We start from the raw sequence: 27,889 nt of genomic DNA, 5'->3' as shown, positions 1-27,889 counted from the left end.
TACTCATTAGAGGGGTTTTATATGCATAAAATAAGATACATTTTAGGATTACAAGGAAACTAATTATGTTGAAATACGATTCTCTCTCTTAACCCTTTTTGGGAAGGTATACTTCAAGGGAACCCATGTTAGGAGCTCCTGAATACCAAGATATTTAATACAATATATAGTGTTCTATATTGCATATATTCTATAAATAATATCTATAAGCCAATGAAAGAACACAGGTAGATTGCATATTGCTAATAAATGATGGCCACCTTATTATAGCTTTTCTATCTTATCATAACTTTTGCTATGATATAAGTGCAATAAAACCTTGGTTTGTGAGCATAATTCATTCCAGAAACAGGCTTGTAATCCAGAGCACTTTATCAAAGCAAATTTCAAAAACCATTGGCAGAGTTGTGATCATATGACATTCAGTATCGCATACTACTCATATTGCAAGACATTGCTCATTTATCAAGTTAGAATTTATTAGAAATGTTTGCTCATCTTGCAGAACACTCACAGACCAAGTTACTCACAATCCAAGGTTTTATACTGTATATTGAAATGGAAAGATGTTTCCATAATTCCATTTATTATTTTAAATATTTTTATTTAAAAGCTATTAAGCCCTAAGGTTTAAATGTTTATTTTATTTATTTTTGAGAGAGAGTGTGTGAGCAGGGAAGGGGCAGAGAGAGAGAGGGAGAGAGAATCCGAAGCAGGCTCCGTGCTGTCAGCACAGAGCCTGATATGGGGTTGGAACTCCCAAACCGTTGAGATCATGACCTGGGACGAAATCAAGAGTCGCATGCTTAACTGACTGAGCCACCAAGGTGCCCATAACCCTATAGTTTAAATAAACTGTACTTATTGTATTATATATGAAAAGTATGGAATAATAGCTGGAAGGCTGTAAATTCAAAATTATGGCATTGTTTAGCAATAAGAGCCCAAGCGATTTTCATTCTGACATTTGAAGTACTGCTTAGAATTCTTTTAGAAATTTTAAATAAGGGAACAAGTTCCTATGAGTAGATCTTCTACTTACCATATCAGAAATTGTGTTCTGGACTCTTTAATAACCATTCTTAGAAATTATTTCCCTTTTAGACCCAAATATTTTAATTATTTCCGTTTAATCTTGTTTTTCAGAATGTGTGCTTTATCACACCCCAATTTTTATATCAGTTCTACTGTTTGTTTTCTCAACAAGTAAGTAAATAGAAGCTTTTGATTTATCCTTTTAGAATAAGGTGTGTGTATTCAGTTTTTGATAGTTGGAGGGACTTTTTACATTTTTCCTAGTCCTACAAATAAATAGACAAAAATTCCCTAATTAGTGTATTTGATCAGTATAAAATTGATAATATTTATTCTGATTTTCAGTTTGAAGTGAATGTTAATACCAAAATATATTTTAATTCTAGATGTTTTCTAAAAAATAAGTATTAACTCTTAACAGCTTATGAGAGAATTTTGGTAACTTTTTCAACTTACATGTAATATTTCTGTAAGCTCTATATTAAGCCATGTTAGAGTAACTATTGGGGGATTACCTCATTATTTATTTTTTGACTCACAGAGTTTTTTGGATGGGGAAGGAAGTTTAGTGATTGAGTCCAGGAATGATATATAGACTTTATCTCAGTAATGAACTGTAAATAACTGGTAGAGCCACCAGGAATGCTAGTTTGAAAAGTGTTCTGAAGCTACAGGCTCAGAGAGAAACCCTGTAATCAGGTAGTAGTAGCTATAATGAGCACATGTGGGTCTTTGGTTGTACACACGTCACATATTTGCCATCTACTCTGTTTTATTCTATGGAAAATGAAATTGAAATCCACAGAAATTAAGTAACTTGCCATGATCACATAGCTACGAAGTTAATAACTAAACCATACTAGGATCTACTGCTTTTGACTAATTGAGCACCCTTTTTACATACCACATTATACATCTCTAATTAAGATATTTGTTCTAATTTATTGAAATAATAAGAGCCTGATTATCTTAGGTTTTTCTTTAGCTGTCTCTATCCTTAATCCTGTTTTTGCTTCCGTTTACAACCTGTGGCTCTAAATTTCAAGTATCTGCTTGGGCATTGATTGCCAGTAATAATGTTTGCTTACTTGAATGAATTAGAGAATGCTAGGTCTATAAGTAGACCTAATCTATTTTGATTAGGTTTTCAGGGAATTTACAGTATAATTTGAGACAGTATTAATAACAATAAAAACAATAAATGAAGTGTACGCAAAGTGCGAGGCATTTAGTACCAATAGTAGCACAGACAGCTGTTTAGAAGAGGACGTTTGATCATCAAGAACTTGAGCCAATGTTTAAAGTTTCATGGATCATACCTTAAAGGAAATGTAGGACTTAGATGGGAAGACAGAGTCATAAAAGCAAAACTGTATGTTTTCCCTACCAAAGGAATAGTAAAAAGCCTAAGATGCATGCAGGAGAATTGTGTAAAAACGACATCTCAATGACCAAATTGTGGAGAATCTTGAAGTGTAGCTCCAATTCACTGTAATTCCAGATCACTTGACATAACAAAGTGTTCCAATTCCCACAAAGAATATAAATCTAGGAATATTATGTGTTTGTGTCTATGTAAGAAACAAATTGGAATTACTAAATTGGATTTTTGTGTAAATTGAGAAAGCTATATAATTTTTATGCTTATTTCCAGTAGGCTTCTTTGTGATCATATACATAACTAATACACAGTTTAGAATCTCAAAATTCCCACCAATTTCTCTTTCTAGACACTGTATGACAGCGTGTACCTGACTTTATACAATATTTGTTTTACTTCCCTACCTATACTGATATATAGTCTGTTGGAACAGCATATAGACCCTCACGTATTACAGAGCAAGCCTACCCTCTATCGGTAAGTATTTTCCGGTATTAAATGTCCATAACAGTTCTGAGTATAAAAAGTGTGTTACGTAGTTACCAATTTTTGAAAGCATCCTATAAATAAGCAAATATATTAGGCAGTATCTCGGTGATTAATATTTTACTAAGGAAGTATTTTAGTTTATGGTTTATAGTTATTGGATATCAAAGAAAAATTTAATAACTTTTCCAGTGTTTTTAGAAATGAACACTTTTGTACTAGGAATGCATTGGGCAGTTGTTTAATTTGCATTTACTGTTGCAAACCAGTAATACTCCATTTTATGTGCACAAAAGAAGTTATTTAGTAATTGGTTGTCTCCAGAGTTTCTAAAAAATTAGTTTATTTTCTAGCGTTGACAAATTAATAAGTCATAATCAATGCAAAATTCAGGGTTGAGGACATTAATTCCTATTCCAGATCTTCTGGGTTATCCCTGCTTCCCCAGAACCAAGTAAGTAATCACAGAGATGTGGAACTATTCCTGAAGACCAGTTTATGGTTCCCAAGTTAACCTGATGTCCACTCTTACAGAGGTATTCAGTCATCCAGAAATGGCAATGACTCACTTTGATTTCCCAGGATATCTAGGACTGGGCTTGACCTAAGATTACCACAAACTGCTCTTCCTTCCAGCCTTTGGTGGATATGAAATCGATTAGGAGCCTCAATGCTGAACCAAACTCAAATGACTCCACTAAAACAGATAGTCATAGCAGAGTGACTGTTCACAACAGAATATACTACAGATAGATCAACTTTTAACAATTAAGCTGAATTATTATGCCTATATCATGTTTTTTTTCTAAATGAGAAAATGTTTTTAAATATATTACATGAACTATAAGCTGCTACACAGATGTGTATTATAAACAGTGATTTGTAAATTCAGGTGTATACTTTCTGCTAATATTTTTAAGCAATTTTAAATTAAATATCCTTCTTGTTTTTTCATTGTGAATTTGTAACAATAATTTAGTATGGAAATAATAAACATGAATCCTACCATGTTCCTTTTTCTCTTTTTTTTTTTTTTTTTAATATACAGAGACATTAGTAAAAACCGTCAACTAAGCATTAAAACATTTCTTTATTGGACCATCCTGGGTTTCAGTCATGCCTTTATTTTCTTTTTTGGATCCTATTTTCTAATTGGAAAAGATATATCTCTGCTTGGAAATGGCCAGGTAAAATATATCATTTTTTAAAGAATATTTGTTAATAATTTCATTTAGTCTGATCTCATAACTTTCTCTCATAAAAAATAAAAGTAAAATTCAATTCAAATTATAAAATTGTAGGTATTAAGTTAAAATGCAATTGTATAAAGATTTCAAAAGTTAAAAGCATTACAGTATAGTCTTAATATGAAACTCAAGTTACTAGGCAGTTTTGCTATTAAATTAATTCACACGAGGGGATATATCCTTGCATGCTGTTTGCTTTAGGATTGTGTCTTAATAATAATTGCTGTCTATTTAGTGCTTACTATTTTGCTAAGAGTTTTACATGTTCCATCTCCATTAATTGTCACGATAATCCTATTGGAGAGATACTGTGACCTGCATTTTTCATATGAGAAATGAGGACTTGGTGTTTAGTTTTTTGCTTTTAATCATGTGAATTTTTCTTTCTTTTTTTTTTTTTTTATTTTTTTTTAATTTTTATTTTATTTTTTTTTTTTTGGTATGCTTAGGAAGTGGCCATTGTTACTGTGTCCTGATCGGAGAGCTTATTTGACTTCTGGCTGAATTAGGCCTCTCTTTCTAGGCTTAGCTAAATGAGTTATGAGGAAAGGAAGTGACAGCAGTGGTACTGTGGTAAATTGGAAATGCTTGTCGCCTTTAGTTTCCCTTTCCCACTGGCAGTACTTAAGCATTGAAGAATATATTTTGAGACACAGAGATACAAGATTCGCAATTGGGAGAATATGAAGTTTTATCTGTTTGGCAAATATTTATTAAGGACCAAGCATACTGTGTACTATACTAGGTTCTGGATATGTGATATGTGAGATTAACTAAACATGCTTGGTCATGGAGCATAGAGTCGTGTGAGATACAAAAAATAAGCAAATAAAATATCCAAGTGCAATGAAGGAAATGGATTTCAATTGTACAGAGGTTTTTTTTAGCCATTCCTTTAAGATGTAGTGCAGGAACATACATGCATTCACTTTTGAGGACATGTTTAGCCTGATTTGGACAAAAATATGATCTTGTACAGTATAAAGATTACGGCACTTCCCAAATACTACCTTTTATTGAGTTATTTCTTTGTGCCAACTGTGTGTGGTAGCTTATTAAATTATAATAACTCTGTGAGGAAAATATCATTACTTTTTGCATATTAGAAAATTAACCTTGGAGAGGTTAAGAAATTTGCCTCAGGTCACACCATAAATAAATTACAAGAACAGAATTCAGACTCAGATCTCTGTGACTTCAAAGCCTGTGTGCTTAGCCATGATCCTAAGTTCCTTTGAGAAACAAGTTATTAGCCCAGTGCCTTTGTGCACAATAGTGCCACCTGTGCAAGGACCATCAAACTTACAGATAGTATGCCCATTGCTACCTGAAATATTAGGGTGAAAACTGGACAGAAGGTTTGAAAAGTAGAAGGAACATGTCATCCATGAAAGGAAATTAATTTTTTTGTTGCTGGTTAGTACTTTGTTCCTGATTTTAAAAGTTGTATGTGTCCATTAAATTTGAAATACATAGGAAAAAATAGAAAGAAAATAAATCACCAGGGCCCCTGGCTGAGTCTGTCAGAGGGTGTGCTAGTCTTGATCTTGGGATTGTAAGTTTGAGCCCCACAGTAGGTGTAGAGGTTACTAAAATAATTGTTTTAATCTTTAAAAAAAAAAAAAGAAATCACCTGTTGTCCTTTTACCTAAGTATAATTACTTCTATGATTTTAACATGTTTTCACCCATTCCTTTTTATTTTTTTGCTATTTTCCATTAACCTCATAATTTATATCCCCCTATGTCTCAGTGATAGCTTTTTAAAAAAATTTTTTTTTTTAACGTTTATTTATTTTTGAGACAGAGAGAGACAGAGCATGAACAGGGGAGGGGCAGAGAGAGAGGGAGACAACAGAATCTGAAACAGGCTCCAGGCTCTGAGCTGTCAGCACAGAGCCCGACGTGGGGCTCGAACTCACGGACCGTGAGATCATGACCTGAGCCGAAGTCGGACGCTTAACCGACCAAGCCACCCAGGCGCCCCAATGATAGCTTTATTATAGTTCTCCCCTTATTATAGCCTAAGTGACTTTCCATGTTATTAAAAATGCTTCAAAAATATTTTTTCATGGCTACATAGTATTTTATTATATGTCAGAATTTAAGTATTCCCTTGATAATTTAAATTTGTTTCTTATGTTTAGTGACTCTTTTAAAATTAAATTTTAAGCATGCTGTATACAAAGATAAAATCTTAATGAAGATTTTTTTCATTACCATGTATGAATTGTTGGTTTCCCTTTTTTTGGTAACTCAATTTGTAAATCATTAACTTCTTTCCCCTTTTAGCCTAATTGTTCTATCACTCAGATATATACCATTAGAAACTAATCTACTACTCCCTGCCACCAATACTAGGTATAGTGGGAAAGAAGCACACATTGGGATCAGGTGAAATGACTCCACAACCTGACACCTGAAGTTACCATTTGAGTGATTTGGGATGAGTTAGTTAACCTCTCTAAGACTCAGTTTCCTCACCCACAAAATTATATATAGGAGCAGAATCCCTACCTTCTAGGTTTGCAGTGAGGATTATTATATATAAAGAGCATTAGGCATATAAAGAGCATTAGGCATGTACAAGTACTCAATCAGTCTTGGCAGAGTTAGTTGTTATTTTTACCATCCAATAAGTATTTTGAAGACCCTGCCTTCCCAATCCCATCTGATCAACTTCTCCTGGAATCTCTTTCCTCTTTAAATGTGTATGTTAAATTGTCCTTGCTGACTCTCTCAGAATGTGCTCATTTTAGTTCCAAGCCATTGTTATATTTCATCTCTTGTCTCTTTTTTCCCAAAGTCTTAGAACCATCTGTTCCTTAGGGTTAAGCCCACAGACCTCTGTCCTTTTGCTCCAGCCCTCTCTTACATCTTCCTATACTGAAAATCTTTTTAGACATCTAGCTCATGTCCCATTGTTCAACACTGGATATGTTGAATGGTTTCTGTTTTCCAGTTAGTTATTCCTGTGTGCCCAACAAATCTACCAACAGTTGAAAGCCTGAAGTAGAAAACATTATTAGGGGGAAGTACTGGGAAGAGGAATAGCTGGAGATAAGGATGAAGTTGATGCAAATCAGTGACCCTGAGAGAGGAGCAGGAGAAAGAGTTGAAATAGTTTAGGGTCCAGGTAGAGCAGGACAGTTCAGGAGAAGTTAAGATTCCACTCCCATTTTTTTGTATAAGGGTCTAGCAGTATCATGAATATTATAAGTATGAATTTTCAACAAATATTTTTGAAGTATTCACTCATTCTTAATTTCTCTTTAACTTAGGAAAGAATTACTCATTTTTCATATATTCTCAGATCTTTTTAACAGGACTTCCTTTCTTAAGTAAAATACAAGAACCCTGATAAAATTTTCTGTGAGATTTGGAAAGAGTAATGTATATAACATGGCTGAATGCTTGTGTGTGTGTGTGTGTGTGTGTGTGTGTGTGTGTGTGTGTGTGTCTAAAAACTGCTTTCCTATGGGCAGATCTTTACCTTCACAGCACCATTTAAAAATGACATAGTGATGAATTTTTAATTATTTTTCTCCAAAATAGTAGAAGAATTAAATTCATGTAAAATTTGCCTAGCCTTATGCAGGCTTAAGATACTCCTAGTGCTTGTACAACCTGGAGCTTATCTTACAGTGCAGTGGTATCATCACAAACATTTGTCCAGAAGTCACAGATCAGTAATTTGGTGGCTATATTGCATGGGTAATCTTTTCATTTTATTTTCAAAGCTAAAAATGAGCTTAACATAAAACTTTAAAGTATTTCTGTAATCCAACAGAATCAACTTTTTTGGTGTTTTTAAACATGCTTCATGGAAAAGCACAATCACCATTTCTTTTATGTTTAAAGAGTTTTGACAAAAGTTAAAATGGTTATAGAATATTTGTTAGAGATCTTGATGTAACTTTATGTTTGACAAAAACTTTAGTTTTATTTTTTTAAGATTTTGTTTTGATTCCAGTTAGTTAACATGCAGTGTTATATTAGTTTCTAGTGTACAATATAGTGATTCACCAATTCCATACATCACCCAGTACTCGTCACAACAAGTGCCCTCCTTAATCCCCATCATCTGTTCAGCCCATCTCCCCACTCCCCTCTCTTCTGGTAATCATCAGTTTGTTTTCTATAGTTAAGCATCCATTTCTTAATTTGTCTCCCTCTCTTTTTCCCTTTGCTTGTTTGTTTTCTTTCTTAAATTACATGTATGAGTGAAATTACAATGCTAAGCGAAATAAGTCAGTCAGATCTTAATATAACTTAAAATTTTTTTAAGCCCTCCGGGGGAACCTGGCTGGCTTATTAGTCAGTAGAGCATGCAACTCTGGATCTCAGTGTTGTGAGTCTGAGCCTCACGTTGGGTGTACAGGTTACTTAGAAATATAAAAAAATGAATTAAAAAATTTTTAAGTCCTCCAAAAATAATGAAAACTGATTTCCACTAAATCATTTTTTAAAAACACCTTGAGTTGTATTTGATATACAGTAAACTGCACATATTTAAAAATAGATAATTTGATACTTTTTAGAAAGTCTTTATTTTAATTCCAGTTAGTTGACATACAGTGTTCTATTAGTTTCAGGTGTGCCGTACAGTGATTCAATTCCTTATGTCACCCAGTGCTCATCACAAGTGTATTCCTTAATCTTCATCACCTATTTAACCTATCCTTCCACCCACCTCCCCTCTGGTAATCATCACTTTGTTCTCTGTAATTAAGAGTCTATTTCTGGGTTCCTCTCTCTCTCTCTCTCTCTCTCTCTCTCTCTCTCTCTCTCTCTCTTCCCTTTGCTGGTTTGTTTTGTTTCTTAAATTCCCCATGAGTGAAATCATATGGTATTTGTCTTTCTCTAACTTATTTCACTTAGCATTATACTCTCTAGCTCCATCTGTATCGTTGCAAATGACAAGATTTCATTCTCTTTTAATGGCTGAATAATATTTCATTGTGTATATATACCACCTCTTGTTTATTTATCAATCAGTGGACACTTGGGCTGCTTCCATACTTTGTAAGTAATGCTGCTGTAAACATAGAGATACATGTATCCATTTGAATTAGTGTTTTTGTACTCTTTGTAAATATCCAGTAGTGCAAATTGCTGGATTATAGGGTGGTTCTGTTTTTAACCTTTTGAGGAACCTCCATACTGTTTTCCATGGTGGCTGCACCAGTTTACGTTCCCACCAACAGTGCCCAAGTGTTCTCTTCTCCACATACCCACCAACACCTGTTGTTTCTTGTGTTGTTGATTTTAGCCATTCTGATAGGTGTGAGGTGATACTTTACTGTAGTTTTGATTTGCATTTCCCTGATGGTAAGTGATGGTGAGCATCTTTTCTTGAGTCAGCCCTCAGGATGTCTTCTTTGGAGAAATGTCTGTCCATGTCTTCTGCCCAATTTTTAATTGGATTATTTGTTTTTGGGGTGTTGAGTTTTACAAGTTCTTTATATGTTTTGGATACTGACCGTTTATTGGCTTTGTCATTTGCAAATACTTTCTCCCATACCATAGATTGCCTTTTTGTTTTGTTGATTGTTTCCTTCATTGTGCAGAAGTTTTATTTTGATGCAGCCCCAGTAGTTTATTTTTGCATTTGTTTTCCCTTGCCTCAGGAGACACATGTAGAAAAAAAGCTCCTGAGGCTGTCGTCAAAGAAGTTCTTGCCTGTGTTCTCTTCTAGGATTTTTATGGTTTCAGTTTTCACATTAAGGTCTTAATCCACTTTGAATTTATTTTTGTGTATGGTGTAAGAAAGCGGTCCAGTTTCTTTTGCATGTTGCTGTCCATTTTTCCCAACACCATTTGTTGAAGAGATAGTCTTTTTCCCATTGGATATTCTTTCCTGCTTTGTAAAAGAATGTGATACTTTTTTTTTTTAACCACCTTAACATTTTTAAGAGTACAGTTCAGTATATTCATATTGTTGTACAATAAAATCGTCAGAACTTTTTCAACTTGGAAAACCAAAACTCTATAAACTACTACCCATTTCTCCCTTTTCTCAGCCCTTGGAAATCAATTCTGCTTTCTGTTTCTAAGAACATGACTATCTATGAAATCATTTTTTTTTGAAAAGCTAAATAATTGGGAGGTAAACACCAATGAAGAATGTTTATTTAAGTAAAGTAAGAGGTACTAAAAACAAATGACTGTCTTTTTAAAAAAAGAAGAATTTATCTCCCCCTCTCTTGATCTCTGCAGAGTAAGTAATCTCATCTTAGAACACACTTATTCTGACAATGTTGCTGTTTGGAATATTTTTGGAAATAGCTTGTATTGTCTTCCTATGATCTCAGCAAGGTAACTTTCTCAGGGAAAAAGCTATTTAAAATCATAGATGGGGAAGATGATACTTAAGATTATAGATAAGAAAGAAGGTAGAAAAGCAATTCAGATTCGAAGAGTTCACCTCTAATAAAGTGGACTTCTGTAGGATGCAAAGGCAAAGGCATGTCAGCTTGGGTAAGAGTACATTAGAAGACTAAAACACTACAATGAAGGAAACAGAAAGGAGGGAATTTTAGTCATATGGTGAGAATGGAAAACCAAGATGATATAGGGAGGAAAATAATCAGGAGAAGAGTTTTAGAGGTAGCTGAGTTCCCATCATAAGCCTACATGACATTTTGCTTGTTGGGTGGTTTCAGCCAAAGGCTTCACAAGAAAGAAGATTAAAGAAAAACAGCTCCTGTTAACTCAGGAATTCAAATACTAATATCTACTCCACTCATTCTCAATGGTCTGATATGAAAATGACAAACTAGGCAACTACTATTTAAAATGAGATCTGGCCCAAATAAGGGTTTTTTTAAATTTGCTTGTTTTGGTTTTGTTCTATTGAAGTGTGCAAGAACTAAAAGGAAAATGTCTACCATTAATGATTTGTGTCCTTATGAAATTGTACCCAGTTTTAAACACTAAAATAACTGAAATTACAAAAATATATATAGGATTGGGAGAAAAAGGGACAAGTTTTTAGAGTATTCTAATTTTAGTTAGACTTCTCCAGTGGAGATGTTGGAATTATCAGAGCCACAGTACCATTCTAAAATACATTTTGTACACTATTCCACCACATTAAAAATTTAATGAGATATAATATATTAAGGAAGAAAAAGTAATACACCCTCATCAAACCTTCTAGGTCTGGACCATTTGCCAGATTAATTAGCAACTCAAGGTAGACTAAAGAGATGAAATTTCAGGTTGTAATTCTGAAAGAGAAAAATAAACTTTTTTATACTGTTCACTATTTTTTCTTGAAATTATAATGATTTCTCCCCTTATTTCCTATCCTTAATTAATTTCTCTTTCATGCTATACATGTCATCAGCTGTTGAAACCTAACCACCAAATGGTAAGAGCTCTGTGTTAAGACTAGAAATATGTCATTTTGTATCTGTATTCCACAGTGAATACAGTATCTTTTATTTCAATTTAAATGATTTAACCACCGTAATTACCAGTCAGGTCATTCAAGAACACATATGCAATTAATTCCTATAAGTAGATACAGATTTCTTTGAATAAAACATTTTATGATTAATACAACTTTGATTATCTAGTTCATTAAAGAATTTCCCTGTAGGGGCACCTGGGTGGCTCAGTCGGTTAAGCGTCCAACTTCAGTTCAGGTCACGATCTCACGGTCCGTGAGTTCAAGTCCTGCGTCGGGCTCTGGGGCTGATGGCTCAGAGCCTGGAGCCTGCTTCCGATTCTGTGTCTCCCTCTCTCTCTGCCCCTCCCCCATTCATGCTCTGTCTCTCTCTGTCTCAAAAATAAATAAAACATTTAAAAAAAAATTTTTTTTTAAAAAAGAATTTCCCTGTATGTTCACTTATTCATGAGACAAATATTTAAAGCGCTGGTAATACTCCAGGCAATTGATAGAAAATGAAATTTAGTGTACATTAGAAGAGAACAGAAAAATACACTTTGCAGGACACCTGGGTGACTCAGTCAGTTAAGCATCCGACTTCAGCTCAGGTCATGATCTCACAGTTCATGTATTCAAGCGCTGCATCGGACTGTGTGGGTTCAAACCCCAGGACAGGGTCTATGCTGACAGCTCAGAGCCTGGAGCCTACTTCAGATTCTGTGTCTCGCTCTCTCTCTGACCCTCCGCTGCTTGTACTCTGTCTCTCAAAGATAAATAAACATTAAAAAAAAATTTTTTTTAAAGAAAAATATACTTCGCTTCTTATCGTATCACCCAACAATTGATCAAATGTTTAAAATCTATAATAAAGAGAGTTTGTATTGGAGAACTAAACAACTGATTAGGGAAGGTAATTCATTTATAGATCTCTGTATAGTTAAGTTAAACCTAATACAAAAAGTTTTCATCTTTTGTTTATTCTTAAACCCCTTCTTGCCTAACCTGGGACTTTACTCCTGCAATTATCTTTTCACCTTCCTTCTCATCAGTCTGTCATCCTCTATTAGATCATACTAGTCACCATACAGACATGTTCTAATATTTCCCATCTTCTAATGAAAATCACAGTTCCTTGAGCTACAGATTGCGTTTGCTGTATTTTTTGTGTATTTTCAGAGCAAAATTTGAAGAACCTATCTTTTTTTGCTGTTTCTACTTCCTGTTTCCTCTTCTCCCTTGAACATACTCCTGTGGGGCTTTTGCTCCCAGCACTCTGTCAAAACCATGTTCTTTATGGTCACCAGCCACCCCTACATTGTTAAATCCAAGAGCATTTCCCAGCCCTTATGAACTCAACCACTGGGCACAATTTACAAAGCCTTCCTACCTGCCGTTATCTTCTCTCAGCTTCTATAACTTACTTTGGCTTCTTTACTGACTGTTCCTCTTCAGTCTTCTCTTCCTACCCTCAGAATCAGGGCTTCCCACCTTCTGTACTAATGATATTTTGAGCCAGATAATTTTAATTGTAGGGGTTCATCCTAGGAGTTGTAGGATGTTAAGCAGCATGCCTAGCCTCTACCCACTAGATACCAGTAGCATACTGGTAACATATCTAGCATACTAGATCCCTTTCTTACACCCACACAAAAATAAACCCAAAATGGATGAAAGACCTAAATGTGAGACAGGAAACCATCAAAACCCTAGAGGAGAAAACAGGAAACAACCTCTTTGACCTCAGCCACAGCAATTTCTTGCTCAACACGTCTCTAAAGGCAATGGAATTAAAAGCAAAAATGAAATATTGAGACCTCATCAAGATAAAAAGCTACTGCACCGCAAAGGAAAAAATCAACAAAACTAAAAGGCAACTGACGGAATGGGAGAAGATATTTGTAAATGACATATCAGATAAAGAGTTAGTGTCCAAAAACTGTAAAGAACTTGCCAAACTCAACACCCAAAAAACAAATAATCCAATGAAGAAATGGGCAGAAGACATAAATAGACACTTTTCCAAAGACATACAGATGGCTAAAAGACACATGAAAAGATGTTCAACATTGCTCATCATCAGGGAAAGACGAATCAAAACCCCATTGAGATACCACCTCACACCAGTCAGAGTGGCTAAAATTAACAACCCCGGAAACAACAGATGTGCGGATGTGGAGAAACGGAAACCCTCTTGCACTGTTAGTGGGAAGGCAAACTGGTGCAGCCACTCTGGAAAACAATGTGGAGTTTCCTCAAAAACTTAAAAATAGAATTACCCTATGAGCCTGCTCACCTACGCTGTGTCCAGAAATACAGTGTCAAGTGATCTGCCATAACCTCTGGTTGGAATGGTTTCAGAAGACAGTTGTGATTGAAGAGTTATCATTTTTATTGTGTGACATGAATAAAGTAGTCACTAATAACTATCATTCTAGCTAAAAACATCCTGTGTCACACAATCTCAAAGCCATCTTTGGGTTTCTAATCTGATAATGTTCTCCAAAGGATCATTTTTACATGACGGTAATAAACATAATAATGCTTTATGTTTTTTTCATAACCTTTAACCTTTCATAACCTGCTTTAACCTTACAAATGTAGTCGCAGATTTCAAATGTACCTGGCCTACATAATGCAAGTGATTTTTAGTAAGGAATGAAGTTATGTGGCTTTTTTCTTTTTCCTTATATCTGATTTAGCATCCTATTAATACTTAATGGAGTAATGGTTCTGTTTTTTTGTTTTTTTGTTTTCTGTTTAGATGTTTGGAAACTGGACATTCGGCACCTTGGTTTTCACAGTCATGGTTATTACAGTCACAGTCAAGGTATGGTGCAGAAATTAGAAACATGGACACATTTTGTATCTGTATAATTCAAAGTTAATTTTGTTTTTTTTTTTTAACTGTAAGTTGATATGTTTGCCTTTTAACTTCTTTTTTTAGTCATGAATAATTTCACTGATTGCTATTTTAATATTTCATTTTAATTTTTATTAAAAAACATTTAAGTTTGTTATTTTGGAAAGCCTCAGCTGATTTTTATGGTCAAATAAAGGTTAACCTCACGATATTCATCTCTGAAATTTCACTTCCCTATATATAATGTTAAATAACCCAGGTTGTTTCAGTCCATGGAGTAGAGAGTAAAGTATTCAATGAATTTCAGTGCTACTTCCTCATAGAAGAAAAACATTATAAACTTGAAATTATTCAATTTCATATGGACCCTTTCATTAATATTTATCTTCTGAGGGACTTGCCATAGGCACCTTAGGCACTTAAAATTACTACATTTTATTCTTATATTTCATCTATGAAGTTTAATTTAAGTAAGTATTGTTTTGTATTAAAGATTAAAAAAAATTTTTTTTAGATGGCTTTGGAAACTCATTTTTGGACCTGGATCAACCATCTTGTTACCTGGGGATCTATTATATTCTATTTTGTATTTTCTTTGTTTTATGGAGGGATTCTCTGGTAAGTAACTATATTATATTTTAATTATATTGCTTCAACTCTATTTATTATGATAGGTTATATTATGAACAAATTCTGCTCAGAATAATTTTGAGACCCTATTCGGTAATAAATTTGCTTCTTTCAGTTGATCTTACTGATAGGGAGAAGCAAAATTAACAATTACTGAATATATACTATGTTCTAGTGGTTTTAACTTAAGATATTATTATATCTATTCTTTCAATATGGAAACTGAAAACCAAGATAACAAAGGTTAAGAAGTAGCAAAGCTAGGGTTTAAACCACAGTTGTTTTACTGTACACTTAGTGTTCAAATTACAGTAACCATATTACCTCTAAATTATCAGTGTACATAATATAAGTCACATAGAACCATTATTTTTATGAATGAGTTAACTTCTTTTTCAAAAGTAAATAATATGCTTCGTCTTTATTGGTAAAATCAGATATTCTGTCACTCTGATAGATTGAAAATTAATGCCTCTCTTAAGATTCTTTAGTGAGTGAGAATCTAAAATCTCTCCTTTGGAGAATTACATTTGCCCGCTGTGTCTTTGATGCCAGTGTCAGGCAGAAAACTACACAAAGTAGCCAAAACGTCTTGGATTAAATATTAACCTCCATTTAGGATCATACAAGGATACCCTTATTATCATCTAGAATGTTTAATTTTAATCCTCTTTATTTTTCCATTTCTTTCTGTATTTCCCCATATTCTTTTGAAGTGATCTATACAAAAATTCCAAAAAGAGTATGTCGACTATACCTATTACTATGTAGAATTTGTAATTGTGAGTGTATTTATTGTAAAATACATTTTTAGAGAAGAACTTCTAAGAAGAGCTTTTCAGCCTAGGATTTGAGTAATCAGTATTTAGTTGCTTAGTGGAAAGTATTTTGTTACATACTTTTCCTTGCTATTCTTGGTCTCATAAGTCTGTATTACTGCATAATTCTTTTGATATCCTACTGCTCAGGTAGAGTTACCTAGTCAGCTGCTTGTCACCCTCCTAATAATAAAAACTATAGTTGTCATTGAAAGTAATTAAATTGGATTTCATTTTTAACAATTAAAGTCTCTCTTGTTTTATTACATATGCAGTTAATTATACTAATTCCAAATTTTGACCATTTGCCTGGAGTAATCTTAAAATTATGACGTTCATAGTGGATTTACATGATGCTTTGATTTAAGAAATTGTCTTACCAGTTTTCTACTTAAATGTTTATATTTATTTTTGAAAGAGAGAGAGAGGCAGAGTACGAACAGGGGAGGGGCAGAGAGAGACACACACAGAATCCGAAGCAGGCTCCAGGCTCTGAGCTGTCAGAACAGAGGCTGACACAGCGTATGAACTCATGAACTATGAGATCATGACCTGAGCTGAAGTTGGATGCTTAACCAACTGAGCCACCCAGGTACCCAGTTTTCTATTTCTATTAAGCCTACCTTCTTTCTTTGCAGGCCATTTTTGGGCTCCCAGAATATGTACTTTGTATTTATTCAGCTCCTATCAAGTGGTTCTGCTTGGTTTGCCATAATACTTATGGTTGTTACATGTCTACTGCTTGATATTGTGAAGAAAGTATTTGAACGACAGCTCCATCCTACAAATACTGAAAAGGCACAGGTAACCACTTTTTATATACAATACCTTTTTAATTAGAGGTCTGTAATGATGAATAGCTGTCATTATAATTTGCTTATATCACAGAATAGGAAATTATCCATTCTTGTGTCAAGTATTTCGCAAAATAAGTATTATTATATGTGATATTTTTTAGTTGTTTCTTATTTCTATTAATTTTGACTCCTGGCAAATTAAAATTTTCTTAAATTATACTGTTTATTAACAGAGCGCTAGATTTAAATAGAAGACTATCAAGTTATGTCCAGATAAACATAGTAACTATGTTTTAAATAACATTACGGCATTCTATCAGAGATCTATAATTGGGATAAATCCATGTCTTTTAGATACACATTAGAATTCTAGCATCAGTTTTTCACATGACTTTGTTTTCAACAAGAGTCTGAAACACGTTCTTTAACCTAAATAATTTTTACAGAATGGATTTTTATAAAATATATTTTCTTACTAAATGCATATTAATAAATATTAACAATGTGTTACATGGTGTTTAAGAATATAGTCTTTAGAGCCTGATAATTCTCAGTTCAGAACCCAGTTCTACCACTTGATAGCTCCGTAACTTTAAGTCTCCCTTTCCTCATGAGTAGTAAAATTATGATAGAACTATCTATTTCATTACCCTTATAATGAGGATTAAGTGAAATAATGTTCAATAACATAGTAGATGCTCAGGAAATAATAGCTATTTAGTTGAATGTGCCATTTTGTATATTTGACTTGTACATGGTTGAGACTTTTTCTGCATATTTGCTACACACAAAGCAAATTTTGTTTAAATTTTGAAAATTTAGTTGTGTATTCAAAAATAGAATAATTGCTCCCTAAGTATGTAGTGATCTGAGGTGGGTTCCTAAATGATGTATTAGCTTTAATTTCAGTTGATCATATCAACATTTCTTTAGCATTTCTTTGCTTTGGTAACTAAGTCCTAGCCAATATACATTTTAACTCCATTGAAACAGCATAGGCCTCTGAAGCCTGACAGACTTAATTCAAATACCATCTTAACCATTTATAAAATGTGTGTCCCTAATCAAGTCACATCCCTAAGCCTCAATTTCCTCCTCTGTAAAATCAGAATAATAATTACTACCTTACATGATTGTCGAGATAATGAATATAAAACACCTAACCCTGGGCCTGTACGTAGTGAGTCCTCAGTAAAAGCATCATAATTATCAAGATAGTGAGGATGTTGCTCTGTGATACTAATTTCCAAATGGGGCTGGAGAAATTTGCATAATTGATTACTCTGTGCTCACATAGTTACATCAGCATGGAGAAACTTTTCTATTCTGCAGTATATTCCTTAAATGTATATCAAAAAGGTTTGTGTATCTTTTTTCTAATCTTCAGACATAAATATTTATAGTAAGAAAGTATTAAATGTATTAAGTGTATTAAATACATTGTCTATTACACTTTTTCTAGACCTTTATGGATAACACATTTGTCTTCCCCTCTTGGCCTATATAAAGTTATATTTCACCAAAATATATTAACGACACCACTTTTAAAACTTAATTCTTTATAAAAGTAATCAGATTTATTTACATTTATCTTTAGATACATGAGAATATGTGTATTTATAGAGATTTCTTATGATAATAAAAAGTGATATTAGTTCTTGCTACCTTTTCTATGGCCTCTTTTTAAAGGATTACATAGGAAATATTTGTCACCTAAAAGTAGACCTTTACACCAGAAAAAGCTAGAAGTATTTTATATATATTTTGGTTCTTTTACCATAGGTTAAAATCGATTAAAAATGGAACGTGGGGTAAACTAAACTTATTTTAAATGGGTGTGTAATCTAGTACAATCTCCCTTTTGCACCGCTAAACTTAATTTTAAATGACTTGACCCGATGTTCTATTGTGGTCCAACCCAAAGAGGAAATGTTTACTTCCATTCAGAGATCTTCTAACCTGCTGGGGGTTTTTGTGTTTTTTTTGTTTTGTTTTGTTTTGTTTTGTTTTTGCTGAAACAGTATATGGTTATTCACATCCTATGTGTGACATTATTCCTTTGCTACAAGCCGTAATCTTTATTATTTCAGACTTATACCATTACCACTGATTTCAAATGATGAAGAAATGGTTAGAAAATTGTCAGACACTTCATTGTTTGCCAAAAGTAGCAAGAAAAAAAAAACCATAAAAAAAAAAAAAAGAGTTGTCAGCATTTATTTTGAGCTTTGTTTTTCTCCAGAATAACCATGTGGTATTAAGAATGAAGAATAAATTCTCTTGATTGCAGAGCCAACAGCCCTACAAATGTCAGTCATGTATGTGTACCATGTATATTTCCTATTCTTGGAGGAACAGATGTCTTTACAAAGTTTGTCCTGTGTCTGTCTCTTAGGTGATGATTACAGCTCACTGACTTGTTGTATGTACCATCCCTTTTCTGTCCACTTATAGATGTACTCCAACACAGTTGCTTTAAGTGACGAGTTCATCGCACTGCAGCCATTGTCGAGGGCCAGGAATCAGCTGAGCAAACTTAGGTAGAGTAGGAGGAGTAGAACCTTGTTAACTCTTCTGCATGCTAAAGGTCAATTAAACAATATTCAAAAGATGGGCAGAGGCATGAAATAAGAGTGGGGCATTTTTGTTAGCACAGCTCTGTCTCTAATTTGACCTTTATTAATATGTATATTAAAACTTAAAATATATATCCATTTCTTCTTTGAACTGAAAATTCAGATGAAAATTCAGCATAACAGGACAGAGATCTGTACCTTGTTACCTATTGTACACCTTAACTACCTTTTATAGTACAATTCTGATGCTTCTGCTTGTCATATTATTTTCATAATTAAGGATGCTCCTGCATGTTGAGTAATTTAAGCTACAGAAATTCATCATAAAGTTTAAAGTTTTTTTAAGTTTCAGTTACTTGGAACTGAGAGTTGCCCATTTTTTATCTTGCCTTAATTCGTGCTGTAAATACATGTGTGTGTTTGTCTTTGTACACTGTAATGGCTGCTGAAACATTTCATATCCTACTGTTTAGTGCATCTATAAATTGCACAATATATTTTGTATCTCATATATATATATATGAGATACATATATTTATCTCCACAGACAGATCCATTCTGTCCGTTACCACAAAAATAATAATATAGATGTCTTTTTATAGAAGAGAATGAAAGTTTTAAATCCTGAAACTTTTGATAATTAAGTCACCAGAACTATTTATTAACTTTAACTCCAGTCTGATTTGAAGAGAGAAAGTAATAGAACTAATAACTAAAAAAAAAAAAAATTTTTTTTTTACTTTTGGCACTTTTCAGTTTCTCGCCGTCAGTATCTTGTGTATTCTTAATATGTTTTTTTAATTGTTTTTTATTTTCAAAGTTTCTAATCTATGTTCATTTGATCAAGCAAATGGCTTTGACAAAGCAATGCTTAAGTAATGGCTTTTATAACTCTGAATTCATAATTTTGAGCTGTTCTAAAGTTTTATCAAACTTTTTGATTTTATTTTTATCTTCCAGATTTTTGATATATTGTACTTTGAATTACAAAGGTGTAATAATTGTACATGAATATAAAAATGGGTGTTTAAGTGGTAGTCACCTAAATTTTATGTTTAAAACAAGAACTAAAATCAAAACAAACTTGAAGATTTGCCTTCACCTTTGGTTGAGTCAAATATGTATAACACGTGTTATCCATATGTGCCTTTCTGAAAACAGTGGGTATTTATCACATTTTTGAACATCTAATTATTTAACTCTAAGGCAGTAGGAGACCTTGTTACTTAAAAGAACACTCTGACAACTCTTTTGTTAAGTAAAGATAAGTTTTGTTTTGTAAATAATCTTGCCATTTTTATGAAATCATATTTTCACATATCATGTTGGCTTAAATCAAGCCATGTTTTTTTTTTTGTTTGTTTTTGAGCAATAATAGACTTAAAAACAATTGGGTAAGGATATCATAAATTAGAGAGATCCCAGGTTCTGTAACAATGTGCTAGGGTAGTCAGCTTAACATTCATCTATGAAAAGAACACAGTGAGAGCAGGTATATGATCAGGTAGCCTTTGCTGCAAGCCACCCTCCAGTCAGATGGTGTAGCAAAAGGAAGAGCCCTGTTGGGAAGACAGCAGCCCTGGATGTTAGTGATGCCCTTGGCACTGCGGCTTATGTGTCCTAACCTAATTAGTTCATCTCTGAATCTCCAGGTCCTTTACCTGTCAGATGATCATTTTATGTACTGTGGTCTATTTACTTATTGTCAGCATCAGAAAACAAAAAGAAATACTATGCTCAACCAAAGGCCAGGCCGAAATACCAGGTGTTTAAATGAGCAGTGAGTGACCACTATGTGGACATTTGCTCCTAGCTGCATGAAGAACAAGTGTTCATATACATCTATCTGCTGCTGCATCCTGTGAATTTTGAATACATCTTGTTCTTGAACTGCATTAAATAGTTTTTCTGGGTGTGATCCATGGTAGCTTAATTGTTTACTGTTGTGACAGAAAAGTTGTGCAGATATAAAATATCTTTAAGAGCCTTCAAATCTTTAATCAAGTTAGTACTTCTTAAGAACCATTAATACGAAACTATTAACTTTTTTTAATGAAAGAAAACTCATTTTGAGTATTTTCCCATCCCTTATATTATAGCCAAAGCTATAATAATAATAATAAGCTGTCTTTACATAAGCTTATTGTACTCTTGAAACCAAGGACTTCTGCTTCATTTTTTATATATGTAAGACACTCACCATAGCATTTTTTTTTTCACAGAAATAATTATTGGTCAGTCCTAAGACTGAGAAAACACATAGAAATAAGGAAAATTTTGTTTTTTATTCATTGAGGACATCTTCTTGTAATTTAAAAAAGATTAAACTTAGCATGGCTATAGGCACATACTCCTGAGAAGAATATAGAAACAGCAAAGAATAAAAATTTGTGTAAATTAATTAGCACTCACTAAAAAAATATATTTCAAATTAAAGATTAAATTAATTTTGTTAAAAAATTAAATCAAGCCCCCTGCCCCTTACCCACATGTCTGACATTTGAAGGCCATGTGAATGAGCCTTCTACTCTGCTGACGTTCACTTGGAGTAGAAAAGTCTTTTAAGAAGGGAGCATAAGGGTTGTGAAAGTGGGCATACATACCTTTGCAATAAGAACCCTAAATCTTGGTGACAAGGAATTTAATAGAAGGAGTTGAATTTCAGTGAAGGAAATCTGGTTTTAAATTAATTTTGTGCACTGGAAAATCATGGCTTAATTTTGTGTGCTTTGTTGTATTCCCCTAAAGAAGCTGCCATTAGCTCTCTTTTGTGATGATAAATGAATGCGGTGTTGTATGAACATTCATTTGTGCCTCGCAGATTGCAGACCCCAACTTGCTGTTTTGATTCTAAACCTATTATACAGTGAGAGTATTGTTCTGTAATATGAGACTTGTTGCTTTTCTGTCCTTCCAGATGGAAGAAGATAAGGGTTCAGTCAGCTCAGCATATGAATTTGCTGAAAGCAAGCACAGAGGGGAGGACAGTAGGCACCTGCTAGCTGAGGCTTGCAGCCAGCAGGACAGTTCTTGCGTGCACTAGGTAGTACTGCGCTGGACCTGCCTGGGGACATATCCGCTAAGTTCTCATGCTTGGGGCATGCTGTGGGAGAACTGGCCTGACTCCTAGTTTTTATTTCACTAATCCTTCATTGTTCCTCATGTGTTTACTGTTTTTGTTGACTTGTCTTCCTTTTTTGTGATCTTTACATTTTTTTATGTCCATCTCTGAATATTTTACTAGTCTGTCTTTGGAGTTACAGTGTTAAATCCTACTTCACCTCAGATTCTAACCTAGTAAGGTATTCTCAGAACCTATTCAATAAACTATTCCTTTTTACTTCTTTTGAAAGTATGTCATGCTATTTCTTTTATTTCTGAAATCAGTTTTCCCATTTGAAGTGGTAGTTGTGCACCATTTTATGCATCTTAATATAGTTAGACACCAGATTACTTGTCTAGGTCTGGAGTTAAATGATCAGATGAGTGAGTGCTTAGAGGTACTGAATAATTTTCTGTTGACCGATAGTCCTCAGATTCTCACTTCTTTTCATAAACTTTCCTGGTTATATCTTTGTCCTAAAAAAGTATGAATTGATGAGGACTTGATTCATTCACCTCTTGAGGAGTAAATCCTGACAACCACTTCTAGACCTAATTAGGATATGCAGAATATTTTGATTGGTAGTAATTATGGAGGATAAAAATTCTCACTACTAATAATTATATTTTTACTTGGGTTATTTGCCTTTTATATATTATAATTATTGGTCAAGAAGGTACTATTGTCTCATTTGGGATAAAACCTCATAAATGGTGAAACTTTACAACAAAGCTACTTGGGGCGCCTGGGTGGCGCAGTCGGTTAAGCGTCCGACTTCAGCCAGGTCACGATCTCGCGGTCCGTGAGTTCGAGCCCCGCGTCAGGCTCTGGGCTGATGGCTCGGAGCCTGGAGCCTGTTTCCAATTCTGTGTCTCCCTCTCTCTCTGCCCCTCCCCTGTTCATGCTCTGTCTCTCTCTGTCCCAAAAATAAATAAAAAACGTTGAAAAAAAAATTTAAAAAAAAAAAAATTAAAAAAAAATAAAAATAAAACAAAGCTACTTGAAAATTATAAATCTTAACTGTACCATGGAATCAGACCATAGAACAAGTACATAATTTCAAAAATCTGAATTATTCTGGGAGACATATTTTTAAAGTTAGATTACTTTAGTGAACTGCTCTAAATGAAAAATGTTGATTAATTATTTCATTGTTATTATTACTATTAATTGAAAAGAAATTCAAAACAATTCTCAACTTTTGTTTTGGGATGCTCTATATAATTATTTTTGGTATATATTTATCTGGTATTCTGCTTTGATAAATATAGAAAAATTCTTAACTTTTAAAATATGCCCTGATTGAGCCACAAGGAAAACTCAGCTGACGAGGTCTCTGGGTAAAGAGGGGGAGCTGGCCTGGATTTATATTATGTCCTAGATAATCTACAAAACAGATAATCCACGTGGGACCTGATTAGACTAAAACTATAAAATTATTCCTGTCCTTTGTGATAAAAGTTCCCCAAAGGTTCAAGTTCAAGTGGGTATTTCATGAGACATGGATCTAGTCTGCTTTGCTTTCATATGTCCGTTAAAATGTATGATACAGTTGAGAGTTGAGTTCTTAGAATGCTCCTAATAACAGGGCCTTGTTATGATTACTTTTACAAAGGGGTGATAAGTGAGTTTTCTCATCATCCTGTGATAGTTGGTCTTTCTTCCTGTAAACAAGATGATAGAAGAACACTGAAACTGTGAATATGATTTTAGTAAAATTGCTGGGGGTATTACCCTGATCTGCATTTTTTTTTTTTTTTGCATATCACTTTCATTGTTGAGTGAAATATACCTTGAATATTTTTCTTATATAGTTTTCTGCCTTTGGCATGTATTTTGAGATAAAAATCACTTCAAAAAAATAAGTATTATATAATATCCCTCTAATGTTTTTTCTGCCTTGAAATAGCAGTTGTTTTCCTCTAATCAAAATTTGGTCAGCTTTGTCAGATCAGGCAGAGGATGATACTGAGCCCTAAATGTTGTCATGGGCTAGGGCTTTCTAATCATCTCCCTCCCTTCCACTGTCACCTGCCTCCTTGGCTTCCATTGTTTTGTCATTTCTCTGTCACTGGATTCCTGGCCTGTTCTGGATGCTCTCTTTCCAGCTGTGCTGTAAGGATGTCAACAGGATGTTAGGACTATTGACCTTTCTCATTGTGCACCTGGATGCTTAAGCCCCTGCCTGAAACCTGCCACCACCCCAAACAAAAAAACATTTTAAAAAAACAAAAAAACAAGTCACCTTCCTCTTCTGTGACAAAGATGCTTCTAGCACTGTCTCATTTAATTAACAAAGAAGTGAACTAGAAAGGAACAGAAAACCTTAATGGCCTGTATTCAGTTGTTTGCCACTAACAGCTACACTTTTCTGAGTGAGTAAAATTTCTGTGAGGAAATAGAATTGAACATTTTAAAAAACAAATAATACTAAGGCTGCCATGAGTAGCAGAACCTGGCTGCATACCTGATAAGTGCAACACTTTACAAAATTAATGTTATTTTCAAATCTGTGCTGACTTATTTGAGCAACTTTTTCATCTGGAGGTTGAAATGAAGAAAAATATTAGCGTTGACATTATTTCTACCAAACAGTTATCCTCTGACATTCTCTGGATGATTGATACTTAGAAAACTGAATCCTTAACATCAGCTGTACCATGGCTTAGTTCATTAATTAGTGCTATTCTGATTTACCCTCTCCATGAAAATTGGTCATTTTTCCATTTTTTACAGATACAGATACTTTTCTTCACTTAAATTTCAAATTCCTAGTCAGATACTGTTATTTATGTTGCAGCCACCTCATTAAAATAAAGGGGACTCAGTCTTTTTGAAACTAGAATAAACCAAATTATTAAAATAACCATACCTGATAGATGTAATTCTTACCGTATGCTTATTTTAATAGTTAAATTTAGGCAATACATACAGATGTAAATCTCCTTTCTGGAGATACCTAAAGGACAGTATGGAGGTATTTAAATTTATAACCACCCAAAGCTGTTTGTTTTACTTGAGGAAAAGGAAAAGAGGGAAGGGAGCATAGAGGAGTGAACGGGAGCTTGAGGCATGTTATGGAGAAATAGGCCTTGAGTAAGAGACAGCAGTCTTCCAAGTGCCATCACCAAACAGCTCTTGCAATTCTGAATAATGAGATGAAGCCATTATTTGTGTTAGGGGTTTTATTATTCTTAACCAAATTTGGAAATTAGTAATATTGGATGATTTTTGATTTCACATTAAAAAGAAAAACATTTCCTTGAACACAACCTTTTTTCTTTTCATAATTAGTTTCCACGTATCTCCTTTAAGACTTTACAAGATTCTCACTTTGATTATATATTTATTATAAAACTGTTTTAAAGGCAACAGAACATATATGGTTAATAGTTTACTAATTCTTATTTAAACTTTAAAAAACTATTTGACTTGATAGGTAAGATATCATAGAAATGACTAATTTAGAGATGTATGACAATTTTCTAACATTTAGAAGAGTCAAGAAAGATAGAAGATATATAGAAACAGAAGCACTAAAAGAAACTTTTAAATGTTTACTATCACTGACATGAAAATAATGGAATAAGAGCAGTGAGTCAGAATTTATCTCAAAAGGCAAGTTCTGTAAAGATGAAAATTTTTCTTAATCATACATAGTCATATTGAATGCCCATAGTTTTTTGCTGGGCAGCACTTCTAGCTCTAAGGTATGTGGCCATTCCTGGGAAGCAAGTGCAATAGAGAGTGTCTTACCAATAAATCAAAATTTCTGGTAAAATAAAATGCCACCAGGTAGAGTCTCATTCCCATTACTTTGCTTTTTTTTCTTTTCTTGTATTTATAAGCCGTCCGAAAAAAGAAATAATTGCCTCTCCTTACTTTGAATGAAATGAGATTTAAATGCTCCATCCTTTTCCTACCCCCCCGTTAGTTATACTGGCAGCTGTGGCTGCATGTACTCTGGCTGGGCTCCCAGATCCTGAATATGAGATCAAAGATATATATATATATGGGAAAGTGGTAGAGCTTGGGAGTTTGCTAGAGAACAGTGTAGTTTTTTATATAGATAGCAGCTTTACACAACTAACCAGCATTCAGCATTTTTAAAGCAGCCGGGGTTTGTATATATTATACATATTATAATATATATTATATATGTAATGTATATAAAATACATATATTTTAGCTTAGTTCAAAAGGTGATCTGAAGAAGTCATTTCTTTATAACATTTTTGATATTTCAAGATGTTTACTCTCTCTGGGGTTGTCCATGTATTAATACTTTTTCTTAGATTTTAAAGTGAAAGGTTATGAGTACAAAATAAGATTATTACCTAAAGTTAGATCTGGGCTTAAGCAGTGTTCTACACATATGGGGCACTCAAATGCTGCTGACATTATGGATGTCCTCTTCAGTGAATCCTTGTCAGTTGAATATCAGCTATATAAGCAAAACACAAGTTGTTATATTAAGAAATACCAGGCAGACTCCTCGTTTCTCTCTAGTTTCTAGTCTAGTTTGGTGTTCCCTAGCCAAATGTGAAAGACCGGTTTGTTTTCTTGCTTTGTTGTTTTTAATTTCCAATCTATCACAGACCAATACTTTCGTAAAATGCAATAAAAATTAGTTACAGTTGACCATTGAATAATGTGAGGGTTAGAGGCTTACTGACCCCTCATGCAGTAAAAAATCCACATGTAACTTTTGACTCCTCAAAAACCTAACTAATAGCAAACTGTTGACTGGAAGCCTTATCAACAACATGAAGTGCCAATTAACATATATTGTATGTTGTAGATATTATGTATCACAATAATGTTTTCACAGTAAAGTAAGCTAGAGAAAAAAAATCACAAGGAAGAGAAAATAACATTTGCAGTACTGTACATGTACTTATTGAAAAAAAATTTATGTGTAAGTGGACCATGCAGTTCCAACCCATGTCATTCAAGGTCAACTGTACTAGGAAATGAAATTTAAAAGATAAATAAAATAAGCCTTGATTTTAAAATTATTATTAGATTCAGCAGTTATAAAAGTATTCTGTCAAATTGCCATAAAATTTTTTAACCTCTTATTCTTACAGATCTGAAACACCTCCTCATAGGCCAGTAAAAAATGTTTTCCCCAATCAACACTGATCCATGGATCACACTTTGAGTGGCACTGGTCTCTTTGCAAGGAAGCAGGCATAACAGCTACTTTCTTACACTGAGACTAAACATGTGCTGAGTACACATCATACTTTTCTACCCACACATAGTTACTCATTCTCTTCGTCTAACAGCTACTGAAATCCCGCCCAGTTTTCAAATGTGTTCCAGATGCTATCTTTTCCATCAAATCTTTCATGCCCTCCCACCAATACCAGCAACGACAGCTTTCCTCCTCTTTTTTAGTATTTGTAGTTTGCCTCATACCATAATTATAAGAAGGCAGCATAAGAGCATGATAAAGAGTTGTGGGCTGTGGAATTAAAGAAACCAAGACTCAAGCCTCAGCAGGGTGGTCTTGAACAAATTCTTAGCTTCTCTGTTTCCTCATCTGTAAAATGTTT

General features: G+C 33.8%; 1 protein-coding gene across 8 annotated transcripts in view; it reads left to right on the top strand.

Moving 5' to 3' along the window:
* Window positions 1–27,889, top strand: part of ATP11B (ATPase phospholipid transporting 11B (putative)) — a 129,120-nt gene that overhangs the window by 90,024 nt on the left and 11,207 nt on the right. For 5 of the 8 annotated variants that reach the window (XM_042956602.1, XM_042956595.1, XM_042956601.1 and 2 more), the window contains exons 23-28: window positions 1,147–1,206; window positions 2,766–2,893; window positions 3,951–4,089; window positions 14,306–14,371; window positions 14,919–15,022; window positions 16,491–16,656. In XM_042956602.1, coding sequence (XP_042812536.1) covers window positions 1,147–1,206; window positions 2,766–2,893; window positions 3,951–4,089; window positions 14,306–14,371; window positions 14,919–15,022; window positions 16,491–16,656 — 663 coding nt within the window. Of the gene's footprint in view, window positions 1–1,146; window positions 1,207–2,765; window positions 2,894–3,950; window positions 4,090–14,305; window positions 14,372–14,918; window positions 15,023–16,490; window positions 16,657–19,103; window positions 19,190–22,142; window positions 22,269–27,889 lie in introns of those variants that run through there. The other 3 variants (XM_042956597.1, XM_042956598.1, XM_042956600.1) reach the window with 2 other exon arrangements.

The sequence above is a fragment of the Panthera tigris genome, chromosome C2, assembly GCF_018350195.1.
Source record: "Panthera tigris isolate Pti1 chromosome C2, P.tigris_Pti1_mat1.1, whole genome shotgun sequence".
In the NCBI taxonomy this organism is placed as follows: Eukaryota; Metazoa; Chordata; class Mammalia; order Carnivora; family Felidae; genus Panthera; species Panthera tigris.
The sequence above is the reverse complement of the archived record's forward strand: the minus strand, read 5'-3'. Positions and strand labels throughout refer to the sequence as shown.